At 39.3% G+C, this 15233-nt stretch overlaps 1 protein-coding gene across 1 annotated transcript in view; it reads left to right on the top strand.

Moving 5' to 3' along the window:
- Window positions 1–12034, top strand: part of DSG4 (desmoglein 4) — a 32427-nt gene extending 20393 nt beyond the window's left edge. The window contains exons 11-16 of the mRNA XM_024984579.2: window positions 739–966; window positions 3137–3433; window positions 4759–4901; window positions 5228–5291; window positions 6834–7042; window positions 9076–12034. Coding sequence (XP_024840347.2) covers window positions 739–966; window positions 3137–3433; window positions 4759–4901; window positions 5228–5291; window positions 6834–7042; window positions 9076–9843 — 1709 coding nt within the window. The 3' untranslated portion in view covers window positions 9844–12034. The remainder of the gene's footprint in view (window positions 1–738; window positions 967–3136; window positions 3434–4758; window positions 4902–5227; window positions 5292–6833; window positions 7043–9075) is intronic.
- The last annotated feature ends 3199 nt before the right edge of the window (window positions 12035–15233 follow it).

Here is a 15233-nt window from a genome sequence, read left to right as displayed (position 1 = left end):
AAATGAAAATACTAAGACTCTCTGCAAGTAAAAAACAAAACAATTCTTTATTCAACATAAAGTATAAAAGTGGACTAAAAGCCCAGACTCCTATTTCTTTGTCCTCTGCTCCTTCTAATAATATACTAACCCAAAATTTGTTTCAAATGGGTTAGGAAGAAAGCAAATATATTTATATTTGTTTTCAAAAGTACCGTTTCAGAGAGAAACAGTGTCTATTTAATGGATGGATTTAAACAGTGAAACAGAAAAAAAAAAAAAAATACTCAAAACAATTATTTAACTTCAATTGCAGTTATTTCCACAAACACCGGACTCAATAAGTACCCAGAATGAAAGGCTCTAAACTGGACTACAGGGGTCTCATTTGGGGAGATACGGTGGACTAGAAAGCAGTAAGCCTTCTCTGAGAAAGGATGCTGAATTTTGCATTCTGAGATATGTAGCTGAATGAAACAGGAATGAAAAAACATTTTAGGAAGAGTGACTAGAAGGCACAAGTGTTTGGTTTAGGAAAGAACAAGTTCCAAGAACTAAAAAGAAGCCACTGGGTCCGGAAGGTGCTGAGCAAAAGCAAGAGCAGCTTCAGGAGATTTAAGCAGGCAGGATCCTATCACGCACCAGCTCAGGAGTCAGGTCACGCTGTTCCTCTATGCTGTGGCGTCATCATGGGATACGAGAAAGAATTTTCTCCCCAACACCATTTACCCCAACACCCTATATGTCTTGCTGTTTCAGATGGCTCTCTAAAAACGGCCACGGGAACCATATGTATTGAAGTTCCTGATGTCAACGATTACTGCCCAGTCATTGTTGCTGAGAGAGAAACCATCTGCATTGCCTCTCCCTCCATCCTTATCTCTGCTGCAGGCGTTAACAGTCACCCTTATGGGTCTCCCTTCACCTTCTGTGTTGTTAATGAACCCCCAGGGACAGCGGACATTTGGGATATCACATCAGTAAATGGTAAGTAGGATGCAAATTTGCTTATACTCTAAGGCCAAAAGCAAAAACAATTACCAAATAATTAGTCAAGTCACATAATAATACTTTCCAACTCTATGTCCACCAAAAGTGTAAAGAGTCCATAGTAGCATGCGTGTTTATGGTAACTGTTGCTACTTTAAAATAAAGGCCTCACGTTGATAAAAATTGAGATATAATTTCAGGCATCTTAACAATTTACATACCTTGGGTTCTTTTTCCTGAGATGTTAGATGTATAATAGAAAACGAAATGTTTTGAGAGAATTTCATTCTGGACATGTGCCTACTAAGTCACTTCAGTCCTGTCCAGCTCTTTGCGACCCTATGGACTGTAGAGACTGTAGCCCGCCAGGCTCCCCTTTCCATGGGATTCTCCGGCAAGAATACTGGAGAGGGTTGCCATTTCCTCCTCCAGGGGTTCTTCCCAACCCAGGGATCAAACCCAAGTCTCTTACATCTCCTGCATTAGCCAGCGGGTTCTTTACCACCTGGTAAAGTGCCACTTGGGAAGCCCCCATTCTGGCCACAATAGCTCCCTCGTCAGACATTCATTTGGAGAAACAGGAGAGACGTTGTAGGTAGGGTGGTAAGATGGTGGTCAGAGTTCAAGGTAAGAGGAAAAATCCACCTTTCTGAAGCCACCAAGCTTTTCCATTCATCCTAAAATGATGCCAGAAAAAAAAAAAAATGCCACCATTGACTTGGAGGAAATCGGGTAACCTGTTTTCACCATAAAACCTTTTAGCCCTTTCACACAAAACCACCTTAATATTTTTAAAAGCTAAGCAATTGCATTAAAATCAATATAACTCTGAATTCATTGTTCACTACAAAACTCAATATGTTATTCTTAAATAATTGCTAACTACTTTTTCCTCATTCATATCCTAGATTTTATGAGGAAAAACAAGAAAAAATATTCAGCATGAGATATTTCTATCACAGATTTACCAGTAAAAAATACAGTCTTATTGGAAAAAATATTCTTAGGGTCCTATTTACATGCTGGTCTTGAAGAAAAGAAAAAATCCCACTTAACAACAGGCTGGGGCCATGCCTTATTTGACTCTTACTTTGAGCTCAGGTTACATTTTGGTAGACATAGCCAGGTTATTACATAGCTAATTGAAAGCAATAACCCATAATAATAATAATTAACAATAATAATAATTGAGTGTTAAGGATTCATCAATTACTATTCATGATTTAGGAGTAAATCATTTCTAAGGCCTCCTCAGGTTGATAAATTTCAACCTATGTGTTAAGCAATGGTTTCTATAAAAATCAATAGATAATCACAGCACAAAGAATTAGTAAAATAATAGTTTTTGGAATAATTTTAAATGTTAAGACAGTGATTTTGAATAAGAGATGAACAACAGTCTTCATGAGGGTATTTGGAAGCTGTCATCCCAAATAGAAAACTTCTAATTATTTCCTTTCAGCTCAATATTCTTCATTCATTAGACAAATATCCACTGAGTGCATACTATATGCCAAGTATTGTTGCTCTGGAAATAAGCATCATAAGTGTTAATTTTTAAAAACTGACAATGTATTCTATGACTAAAGGAGCATGAAAAAAAGTCAGATCCTAAGTTTATCATGGGTATTAGAAAGAGTTACTCACCAAAACATTTTTAAAATTTTTCCTGTATATTCAAGTACAGTCACTTGACAATTTCTGTGTTACTTTCAGGTATACAACAAAGTGATTCAGTTACACATACAAATATAACCATTCTTTTCCAAATTCTTTTTCCATATGGATTTTTACAGAGTATTGAGTAAAGTTCCCTCTACTATATAGTAGAACCTTATTTTTTATCTATTTTATATATTGTGGTATCTATCTGTTAATCCCCAATTCCTAATTTATCCCTCCCCCATTTCCCCTTTGGTAATCAAAAGCTTGTTTTCTATGTTTGTGCTATTTCTGTTTTGTGAATAAATTCATCTGTATCATCTTTTTATATTTCACATATAAGCTATATCATATGATACTCTTCTTTCTCTGACTTCACTTAGTATTATAATCTCTAGGTCTGTTCATGTTGCTGCAATATGACTTCATTCTTTTCTATGACTGTGTAATATTCCATTGTATATATGTACCCCATCTTTAATTTATTTTCTCTCTTGCCTTTTAGCTACCTCTGCAATCCTGAAAGCTGAGCAGACTTTATATTCCGCATACTACGAAATCCCGATCCTAGTAAAGGACAGTTTTAACAGAGCATGCGAATTGCCGCAGATCATAGAGTTAAGGGCCTGTGACTGTGACATCAACCACGTGTGCTTGTACTCGGGTATCACAGACGTCAGCACCGGGGATGGGAGCTCTGTCACCAGTGTGTCTGTCACTGACGACCAAACTGAGGCTTCAAATGTTGGTATGGGATCAACAGGGATTGGCATGATCACGATGGGCGTCTTACTGCTGCTTCGTAAGTACTGGATTAAATCCCTCTTTTCAGCAGTTCTTCAAAATAAGAATGTAATCAGGTTCACTGGAATGGCCATTTCTTTTTGGTACCTATGGCAATGTTTGTGGAAATCTGGAAATAAGCAATGGGATTGATATGGGCATGTTACTTGTTCAATAACGGTAAGTAAGAATATTCACTGGAAGGACAAATGCTGAAGCTGAAACTCCAATACTCTGGCCACCTGACGTGAAGAGCCAACTCATTGGAAAAGACCCTGATACTGGGAAAGACTGAGGGTAGAAGGAGAAGGGGACGACAGAGAATGAGATGGTTGGATGGCATCACCAACTCAGTGGACATGAGTTTGAGCAAACTCTGGGATATAGTGAAGGACAGGGAAGCCTCATGTGCTGCAGTCCATGGGGTCCCAAAGAGTTGGACATGACTGAGTGACTGAACAACAACAACAACAACAAAAAAAGTCCAGGGTTAGTGAGGGTCAAAAAGATGGGAAATATGCAAGTCCCTAAGTACAGTATTTTTGCTGTTGTTCAGTCGCTCAGTCGTGTCTGCTTTATAGCAGAGCTAAAGTAATCCCATCATGACAATTTCAGCAGAGTCCTTTAAGAGCAGAAAAGCAGAAGTAATTAAGTCTAAATAGGAAAGTTGGGGAAGTCCTGATGGAGAAAGTGACTTTGAGCTGAAGATCTTCTTAGAAGGAGCATGGTGTGTGGGGAAATCCAGAAAAGCAGTCTAGGACAGAGGAAAAGCACAGACATAAACACACATGTAAAATGTGCACACATGTACACAGGGAACTAGGAAACATAAAACTGGATTTGAATCCTGGATCTGCCACCAGTTTGGAGTCTTAGATTAGCAGGAAGAAAGAACCTTATTTGCCTAATCTGTCATTAAAGTTTACCTGATCTTAAGTGACTAGTGGATTTGTATTTATAAACACGGATACATATCCTCAATCCTTAATGTTACTCGATCAGTCATGTCCGACTCTTTGCAACCCCATGGACTGCAGCCTACGAGGCTCCTCTGTCAATGGGATTTCCCAGGCAAGAATACTGGAGTGAGTTGCTATTTCCTTCTCCCGGGGATCTTCCCCACCCAGGAATGGAACTTGGGTCTCCCATGCTGCAGGGATATTCTTTACCATCTGAGCCACCAGGGAAGCCCCACTCAATACTTCAGGGGAAATTAATGCATTACATTTGTATTTTTCCCTCTAGTTCTGAATATCATGCCACATTTTCCCAAAAGTGATGCATTTGATGACTTCCTAAATTGAGCAATATGTGTTAACTCTTCCTTTCCACTTTCCTGGGCAGTGGCACCGCTCTTGCTGCTCTTGTGCTGCTGCTGCAAACGAAAACAGCCAGAAGGGCTGGGGACGAGTTTTGCTCCTGTGCCTGAGGGGGGAGAAGGAGTGGTGCAATCCTGGAGAATAGAAGGGGCCCATCCCGAGGACAGGGTGAGTGGATTCGTCAGGTTCCACAGAAGCTCAGTGTTTCAGAGGGATTCAACATGTCCTGATAATTATACACTGCACAAAGTTGAAAATACATCACTTTTGAAATGTTTAACATAAGCACTTCCCTGGTTCAGTGGCTTAAACCCTGTGCTCCCAATGCAGGGGGCCCAGGTTCGATCCCTGGTCAGGGGTCTAGATCCCACATGACACAACTAAAGGTCTCACGTGCTACAGCTAAGACCAGTGCAGCCAAAATAAGTAATTAAATATGTATTTCAAAATGTTTAACATAAAACATTTCTTTAAAATCTTTTTTTTCTTTTCAGGATGTGTCCAACATATGTGTACCAATGACAGCCTCTAATACCCAGGACCGTATGGATTCCTCTGGTCAGTGGATGTCAAAATCTGTTTTCCTTTTTAAAATTTGCAAATTGTTCAGCCAGACAAATCTCATGTATAAGTACCTTACCAAAAATCAGCATATCTGTCATTTTCCTTGGAGGACAGTGTAAGTGGAGAGAAAGTTACATATTTGAAGTGGTGACTTTATTTTTCTGTCTTAAACTACTGGCAGTGAAGAATGATGTAGCAATTCAAAGGGCAAAGTCTGGAACCAGAATGCTCAAGTTTGATTCCCAGCTCTGCCACTTACTAGTAATTAAGTCCTTGAGTAAGACACTTCACCTCTCTGGGCCTCAATTTCCTTCTTTGAAACTGAATTTATGATAGTACCTACTTCAAAGTGTTCCTATAAGGAGTAAATGATCATATATATGTATATATACATATTATATATTATATATATAGTATACATACTATATATTATAGGTATATTATACATATTATATATTATATGTATAGTATGTACATTATATATGTATGTGTGGTATATAATATGGATCATATATGTTACATATATCATATACAAATGTGTGTATATGTGCTGTATGTATATATGTATATCACAAAATATACATTAGAATAGTGCCTTGCACAGTAAGTGCTACCATTATTTGTAAAACAAGCAGTTTTAAAAAAAGAAAGAAAGAAAAAAACGAAGCAGCAAATATGTTCTCCTAAGAATACACTGAAGGCGATGACAGAGGATGAGAGGTTGGATGGCATCATGGACTCGATGGACTTGAGTTTGCGCAAGCTCTGGGAGTTGGTAATGGACAGGGAAGCCTGGCATGCTGCAGTCCATGGGGTCATAAAGAGTTGGACACGACTGAGCGACTGAGCTGAAATGAGGAACTTTTCTTAAATTCATACATGCATTCGCCTCACCACTCTTACCCTCTCCTAATTTACCAAGTCCCAGAAATACCCTAAAATACTGGGAAAATACCCAGCATTGGGCAATAACTGAACAAAGTAGAGAGGCTGCCCAGTTCTAGAGCGGGCTTGTGATTTCTCAGTGATGATTTCTGAGTGTCCCAAGCCAGACTCTGACTGCAAAGAGTCTAAGGTGACTGAACACTCCTATGGAAGCCCATTCCCCATCCAGCACCAGGGTGAATGAGGACTGTGAGCTTCCGTTTCTGCAAACGCGTGGCTGGCCTTGCTCTGGAGGGCTCATGAGTGAGTGCAAGTCTTCTCAGCCAGGCCTGGGGAGCTTGCCAGAGGCAGCCCGAGAAGGAACTGGTGCAGGCAAAACGGAGGCCCTGCTCCTCTGGCCTCTTCTGCACCTTCAAGTCTGTCAACCGAAAGGTGGCAAAGCCACGCCTGATACCTGGCTCCCTTTGTACTGTTTAGTTTTATTTTTATCAGCAAGCCTGAAGATAATAGATATAGTTGGAATTGCTCCTATACTAGCATTGCAGAGCCTTCCCTTTGCTGGGGGGAAGGGGTGGTGGTGTTGCTGACAGTGTCTACGGGGGTTAAACAATGCAGACGACTCCAGCACCATTGAACCCCTTCTCCTTTCAGAAATCTACACTAACACCTACGCAGGCGGAGGAACGGTTGAAGGGGGTGTCTCGGGAGTGGAACTCAATACCGGTCTGGGGGCGGCCGCTGGCCTGGCAGCGGGAGGAGCAGCGGGCACCGCGGGGAGGAGGAGCTCGGCGGTGGGCATCCAGCGGGACTATGGGGACACCAGCCTGAACCTGGCTTTCCTGGACAGCTATTTCTCTGAGGTAACTTCCCTGCACACAGCTCCACAAAATAGTCTTGGGACTGAATAATAATAATAACAATGGTGGTAGAGTCTTCTAAAATATATTTGAGGACTCTTAACTCTACCCCAATCCGGAATAAAAAATTTCTCTGAGGTAATTCCCCTGCACACAGTTCAACAATATTATCATTCACTCTTGAGACTGCAAAATAATAACAATGGCAGTAGATTCTTTTCTGAGATATATTCAGTTACTTTTAACTCTATCCCAATCTTGAATAAAAAATATTTCACTTTTCCTTAAAATACAAAAAGCCAACTTACTGAAACACGTCATATCCAGTAGGCATAATACCTCTGACAACTGTGAAAAAGGCTAGTATCCCGTCATATTCCATGTCCCTTCTGCTATTTTCCTGTATTCTGTTTCTTTCTGGTGTTCCCAGTGTTTCCCACAGCAAAGAGCAAAGAGAATCCCGATCAAGAAGAGCTGTGTGTTCATGTCTGTTCTCCACGGTGGCCTTTCAGCCCTGCAGATACCTCCAACAGAAAGGAGAAAAAATAAACCAAAAGCCAAATTAGGGAAGAAAGAGAGCACAAACTGAGGAATAGGGCATCACCAAGATTTGATGACAGATTAGGGCCTGGAACCCGGGTCTCTCATCTCTACTCAGGGCCCCAGGCACTGTGTCCCTCACTAGGGGAGAGGATCATGGGTCTATGAGCATGCCAGGAGGAAAGACACAAGGCCCTGGGATGGCCTAACAGGGCAGCACAAAGGATAAACAGAGGATTTATCTAAACCATCTTCTGAATTCCTATCTAGTACCTTTATTTCTCTTATTTAGCAGTCCATTTTATCTCATATTCTAATTAGCCCATTTTACTCCTTATGTGGCAACACGTGAGTTTCACCACCGCTCTTAACAAAAAATGCTAAAGATGTTGTAAGTTGTATCTTAAAATTGGTGGTTACCAACACCACTATAGACAGGGCATGAATAGTGTCAGTATTTAAATGAGTCATCCACACCACTCAAGTACATTTGGGAAATGGGCACAAGACTAAGTATGGCTAAGACTCCACACTCCCACTGTGGGAGGCCCTGGGTTTGATCCCTGGTCAGGGAACTATATCCACCATACCACAACTAAAGATCCTGTGTGCTGCAACTAAGAACTGGCACAGCCAAATAAATAAATAAATAGAGTTTTTTGTTTTTTGTTTTTTTTTTTTTTTAAGAAAAAGTAGGGATGTAGACTCTGGTACAGACTATAGGGAAAGCAGCATGATGCAGTGGAGAAAAGATAGGTGGATTTGACATTGTGTTGGACAGCTATTTAAGTCTTGGGCATGACATTAACCTTCCCTGGGCCTGACATTAACCTTCCCTGGACCTGTGGTTACCTTATTTATTAAAGAAAGAAAGGGTCAGATTGTATCAGGGGATTTTGGATGGTGTTGGGCAGGCCCTGTGGGATTTCATGGAAACCACCAAGGGCTATAGCAGTTGAGGCAAATAGGGAAGGGAACCACCAGGTGCTCCCTCCCCACACCTTCAAACAAAGAAGTTCTCATTTCATCACTTCTACATGTTGAGGTCACACCTAGGATTTCATTTAAAGGGTCTGTCATTTAAAAAAAAATTAAAAATCACAGTAGATAAACTCCCTCCTGATAACGTAACTCCAAAAACACCCCAGCTGTCTTCACCTAGGCCACATAAAAGAAGCCTCTGAAACATAGAGCTATGTACACCTCTATGGATGTTTTTATTCCAAGTTGATCAAATATCTCTCCTTAAATAAATAATGTTTTGCACATAACTAAATGTTATTATCTTAGACCACCTCAGAAACAAAAGACTATGCACACTGATCTCCTTTCAGAGTTCCAATTATTTAGAAATACGGCAATCAATCAGGGTATCTCTCAGTTCATTCCATTAAATCATCTTAAATCAGATGTCTCTAAGGCATTGCTGTTGCTCTTCTTTAATTATTTTATAGAGAAAAGAAACGTCTAATTGTCTGTTTTTCTTCCAATTTTAGAAAGCATATGCTTATGCAGGCGAAGATGAAGGCCGCCCTGCAAACGATTGTTTGCTCATTTATGACCACGAAGGAGTAGGGTCTCCTGTGGGCTCCATTGGTTGTTGCAGTTGGATTGTGGATGATTTAGATGAAAGCCACATGGAAACTTTAGATCCAAAATTTAAGACTCTTGCTGAAATCTGCTTAAACACGGAAATTGACCCATTTCCTTCTCAGCAGTCCTGTATCCCCATCAGCACTGACCTCCCCTTACTTGGACCGAACTACTTTGTTAATGAATCTTCAGGAATGACTCTCTCAGAGGCTGAATTCAAAGAAGAAATGGCAATACCTGAACCCATGATGCACGGGGATATTGTAGTGACCGAGACTTACACTACTGCTGATCCATGCATGCAACCCACTACGATTGTCTTTGATCCTCAGCTTGCACCCAATGTTGTAGTAACGGAAACAGTAATGGCACCTGTCTACGAGGTTCAAGGGAATATTTGTGTCCCTGCTGAGTTAGCCAACACACACAATGTAATCTATGCTGAGAGAGTGGTGTCTAGTCCTGGTAGGCCTGACGTGAGCAGTAGTAGCATGAGTGATGGTTGTAGGGGACCTGTCATGAGTGGTGGTATTTTGGTAGGACCAGAAATTCAACTGACACAAATGATGAGTCCAGACATTCGCATAAGCCAAACTATTGGTTCCACATCCCCAGTGACATCTCGACACAGAGTAACACGGTACAGTAACATACATTACTCCCAACAGTAAGTGTTTTATGGTCAATACTCTCTATGGAGACCATGCACCTTGTAACCACCAACATATCCATCAAAGATGCGCAGTGTACCACATTTAACATTTTAAGTCAACAAATGTTCAAAAATTCTAAATTCAGTGAGATTCTTTGATTATATCTTTTGGGGGGTAACTATGGCAAGCACTTTAGATAAGCCTTTGAATTTTTTTTTCTGATTTTAAATTATGTGCCAAAAAAACTTAAAGAAAATGTGTTACATTCTTTGATACTGTCTAATAAATAGCACATAATTCATACAGTGAATCTTAAGGACTTCGGCCTGTAAAACTGGTCATATAAACCAAGATGCTCTTGTTCTTGAAGGTTGCATAGAAACGCCTTGTCTGCATTCAATAGCCATGTTAACTTTCCAATACATATTTCTATTTAAAATGTTAAAGTGGAAAAAATGAATTAAATGTACACTTTTGAAGTGAAATTGAAAAAGAAGATGGAGAATCTGTTAATAGAGATCTAAAGTCACTTGTCTCATCAAATGGTTTCTCAAGATATGCAATGATTAGGGCATGCTTAATATAATACAGGGAAAGAGCTTCTTAGCTGAATGTGTCACTAAAAATGGTCCATCAAAAGGAATTATATACATATATAGATATGCATATATTCATATCAATATGGATGAATTCTTATTGCACTTTACTGATTTATATCATCTAACTGTAAATTAATTTAGACTAGCAGAAATATAATTATGACAACATGACAACAGAAACAGTTTCCAGGAGAAGTACTGGAGATTTTACTCCTTAGAGAATTTTTTTTCCCTGCTTTTTTTAATTATGTCAGAAAACCATATGAAATGTGGTTTAATCATTTTCACTGACCTGAGTCATAGACTATTCCTTTGGCAACCAGATAACCTCTAAAAGCACCTCTGTAGTTATGCATACATTCAACAACATTTACTTGGAAGCTTCTCTGTGTTGAGTGCTGGTCTTGACTCTGAATGTTAGTTGAATACAACTGGCAAGATTCCTGTCTTCAAAAAGCTTCTAATTCATTTCTAGACTTAAAACTCTGGGGATATGGCTTTGAGTTCCTACCAAAAATAATTAACAAAATATTTAATTCCATTACCAAGTTGTGTTTCTCTTTTTAATGCTACCAGTAATGTTGAATAAATAAAATGGAAACCCATGCACAGATTGCTTATTCTTAGTAGGCATCAAGCTATCCTGAGAAAAAAAAATTCTAGCAAGATAGTTTTATTTAATTCTGTAAAATATGTAAACTATATAGTAGTAAGTATAATGATGTGACTAGTAAGATAATATGAATGGAATAAATTTATTTTCAGGGCTTATTTTCTTCTGGAAGGAAATAACTGTAGTGCTTCTTGCTTAATATTTTTATGAGTAAAAGTGTTGAAGAATTTGGGGCCTCTCACAATCTCTTGTCCAGTTCTTTCATTTTATAGAAAAATTTTCTGTGATCTATCCCACTATCAATATGCAAAGATTTAATGGTGCTTCAAAAAGAGAAACCCCATTTCTGGTGGATGCATTCCTCCATACTATCCATGGAAATGAGATCAGAACCATTTCATTTTTTCTCTCAACATTATCAGTGGAGAGGAAATTCTCCATCATTCTAGGTATCAATCATATGTGACTCAAGCCTCTGAAATTGGCATATGTTAAAAACATCATCTCAAACAAAATAAAGGGCATAAAGCAAGATTTCTCCTGCTTAAGAGGGTACTGATTTAGCTAGGAGATAAAGATTAAGTAACATTTATGTTAACATTTGAAAATGAACCCAGGAGTCCAGGAAATGGGATTTAATAAACAAATATAATAGAATGTAGTTAGAGTTCTATCTCCTGCCCCATAGAGTGAATAAATGGATTCTCTTAGAAAAGTCTTATCAGGTGAAGGGAAAAGATGTTGACAAGACAGAATTTATAAACTTCTGTCAGAAAAGCATTCTTTTAAAATAGTCCCTCTTTTGGATTAGATACTTCTGATTGCAATATATTACTGAATATAATAATGTTTTATATATGTCTTCAATAAAAAATATGTGGTAAGAAAATATATATTTTATTTTCTCTTTGGTGCATGCAGTATTGCACACACAAAAACACATTTGGAAAACTATTTCCCATTTTGTTACTAGGTGATTATCATCTTTATCATTATGTGCACAATACAGGAACATGAATCCACTTATAAACCGAAATTCAGAATAATGTATTTATCAGTGGTAGAATTTCTCAATAGCATCATTATTTTATGAGTAAATGGCTCATTATAAACTAACAAATCAATTGAATAAGCTCCAGAATTGTTCTAGACATTGTATAAATTATAAAACACCATCTCTTCCCACTGTATTTAAATTTAGCAAAATAGGGCTGGCTTCCCTGGTGGTACACGGGTTCCACCTCTGGTCCAGGAAGATTCCCAAGCTGTGGAGCAACTAAAGCCCGTGGCCACAACTAGAGCCTGTGTGCTGCAATTACTGAAGCTTGCACCTAGAGCGTGTGCTCTGCAACAAGAAAAGCCACCACAACGAGAAGCCCTCTCACCGCCGTAAGGAGGAACCCCCGCTCGCCACAACTAGAGAAAGCCCGTGCATGCCAACAAAGACTCAGCACAACGAACAAATAAGTAAAGATTCAACCTCTAAAGTCATTTTAAAAGTTATTAGTATTATTTCTGTACCAGAGGTATCAATTTCTGTTGAAACAAGAAAAGGATAATTAATTTCAATTATTTTTTAAAGGCTCCTTGAAGATGGTGACACCTGAGGTAAGCCAAGTAGAATTCTATCTGACAGTGGTTCTGAAAGTACCAACGTCAGAAATACAGGATATATTCAGAAAGCACTAACAGTAAAACATAATTTAAAATGTCTGAAGCAAAATATGAATTATCACATAGTCAGCCATTTTATATAATGCTTGCCATATGAATTACTTGAAATTATATTTTATTGAATTCTTTTTTTAAATTAATTAATTTATTTTAATTGGAGGCTAATTACTTTACAATATTGTGGTGGTTTTTGCCATACATTTACATGAATCAGCCACGGGTGTACATGTTATGTGAGCTTAAGTAAATAGCAGAGTTAAAATTCAACCGCAGAACAGCCTAACCTCAAAGACTTTATTATTATTACTCATCAAATTCTTCCAACTTAATTCTAGAAGGACATATGGGAGACAGATGGCAGAGGATCTTGAACCCCATTAGGGTTTTGGATTTAACTTTGTAGAAAGTGGCTCAGATAATTAAGAATCTGCCTGCAATGCAGAAGACCTGGGTTCAATACCTGGCTCAGGAAGAGCCCCTGGAGAAGGAAATGGCAACCCACTTCAGTATTCCTGCCTGGAGAATTCCATGGACCAAGGAGTCTGGCAGGCTACAGTCCATGGGTCACAAAGAGTCAGACATAACCGAGCGACCAACACTTTCACTTTTCATAGAAAATGAGGGTCCCAGTGAAAAATTTTGTGCTAACGAGTGACTAGGTCCTATTTCATGAGATGACACTGAGGCAGGCCTCAGAAATCTCATGATACGTGCTGTGCTGTTGATCATATGATACAGAGATACCCCCGTGGCCAGATCACTAAGGCAGAGAGCCCAGTATGGTGTCAGGATCTTCCAAAAAGCCAGCGTTCCAAGCTGAGCTTGCTGGCCCCAAAGCCTGGAGATGGTCTGTACACTGCTGAGGTGGGTAAGTCCATGGTGCACTGTCTAAAATAATGCCAGTCAATCATTTTCTACGTTAATTGAAGGCTGTATACATCCCATGGCCCTGACCTATTTCATTACTTCAGGTGAGGCAGATGGATAATTTCAGTTTCTAGAGTAGGGCATGCTTTCTCATAGCTGTCACTCTGCCCTACCCTGGCTCCTTAACTGGAAACCCTCTTCCTTCCCTTCATCTGCTCAGCTTCTTCATTCTCGTCTCTCAACACCCACTTCGAGCATTGTCACTTTTTAGGAGCATTTCTTGATATCTCTTCCTTTTGACCCAACCTACTTGCTCAGCTACTTCTCTACTCCCTTCAGCAACTAAGATACTATATTTTTCCTACTCCTGCCAGTCTGTGAGCCCCCTGAGAATAAGGACAATTTTATCATTTCTGTTGGAGAAGGAACTGGCAACCCACTGCAGTATTCTTGCCTGGAGAATCCCATGGACAGAAGAGCCTGGAGGGTTAGAATCCATGGGATCGCAAAGAGTTGGACACAATTGAGTGACTAGCACACACATCATTTCTGTATCTCCAGCATCAGCAGAATGTCTAGTCTAGCACAGGCACACATTACTTTTGGAAGCGAAGAATACAGTCAAGTTCTCTCAAGCACCTAAAAGGAAGTGCCTATATTTAATCATAATATATTTCTCAAAAGTGAAAGTTGCTCAGTCGTGTCTGACTCTTTGTGATCCTGTGGACTATACAGTCCATGGAATTCTCCAGGCCAGAATACTGGAGTGGGTAGCATTTCCCTTCTCCAGGGATCTTCCCCACCCAGGGATTGAACCCAGGTCACCTGCACTGAGGGCAGATTCTTTACCAGCTGAGCCACAGGGGAAGTCCAAGAATACTGAGTGGGTAGCCTATCCCTCCTCCAGTGGAACTTCCCGACCCAGGAATCAAACCAGGGTCTCCTGCATTGCAGGTGGATTCTTTACCAACTGAGCTATCAGGGAAGCCCATATTTCTCAAAACAACCATGAAAACCAAATAAATGAACCCTAAACATTATACTGACTAAACATGTTATATGAAAAAATCCCATTCCCAGAAAGCCAATACTCTTGTTCAGCAGTGTTACCTCTAGACAACAGCCCTTTGAATGACCTTTGAAAGGTTTGTGTAAATGCCACCCTTCGCAGGAAGACACAAATACAAACTCATGAAGACAATTACATTTTGGGAGAAATTCACCATTTTACAGGAAGAGTAATAAAGTCATTGAAAGCAATCTCATGTGCTTTTTGAAAGAAGTTATGAGACAGATGAAAAACATATTAATAAATTCTAAAATGTTACAGAGAAGATGTATCTGGGAAATGTAGTTCCTTAAAGACCTTAAAAGTGAGTGATGGTGAAGCAAACCTGAAAGCTAGCCATAAGGTATCCAAAACAACTGGTTTTAAAGCAATGATAGCAGATTTGTTTTTTCTAGAGTATAAAGGTATTCTAGTTTAGCATCATGATTCTGTGATTGGATTCTGAATTTTTCTATTATAGTACTCTTCTATAATTTGATTTTCCCACATTATCATGAACATTATTCTTTCAAAATTCTGCAAAATATTCATAAATTTGTACACACACTTCTAACCATTCCCTGAATCCCAAAGAACTAGGCTGATT

The sequence above is a fragment of the Bos taurus genome, chromosome 24 (assembly GCF_002263795.3).
Source record: "Bos taurus isolate L1 Dominette 01449 registration number 42190680 breed Hereford chromosome 24, ARS-UCD2.0, whole genome shotgun sequence".
Lineage (NCBI taxonomy): Eukaryota > Metazoa > Chordata > Mammalia > Artiodactyla > Bovidae > Bos > Bos taurus.
This window is presented reverse-complemented; position numbering and strand designations above follow the sequence as displayed.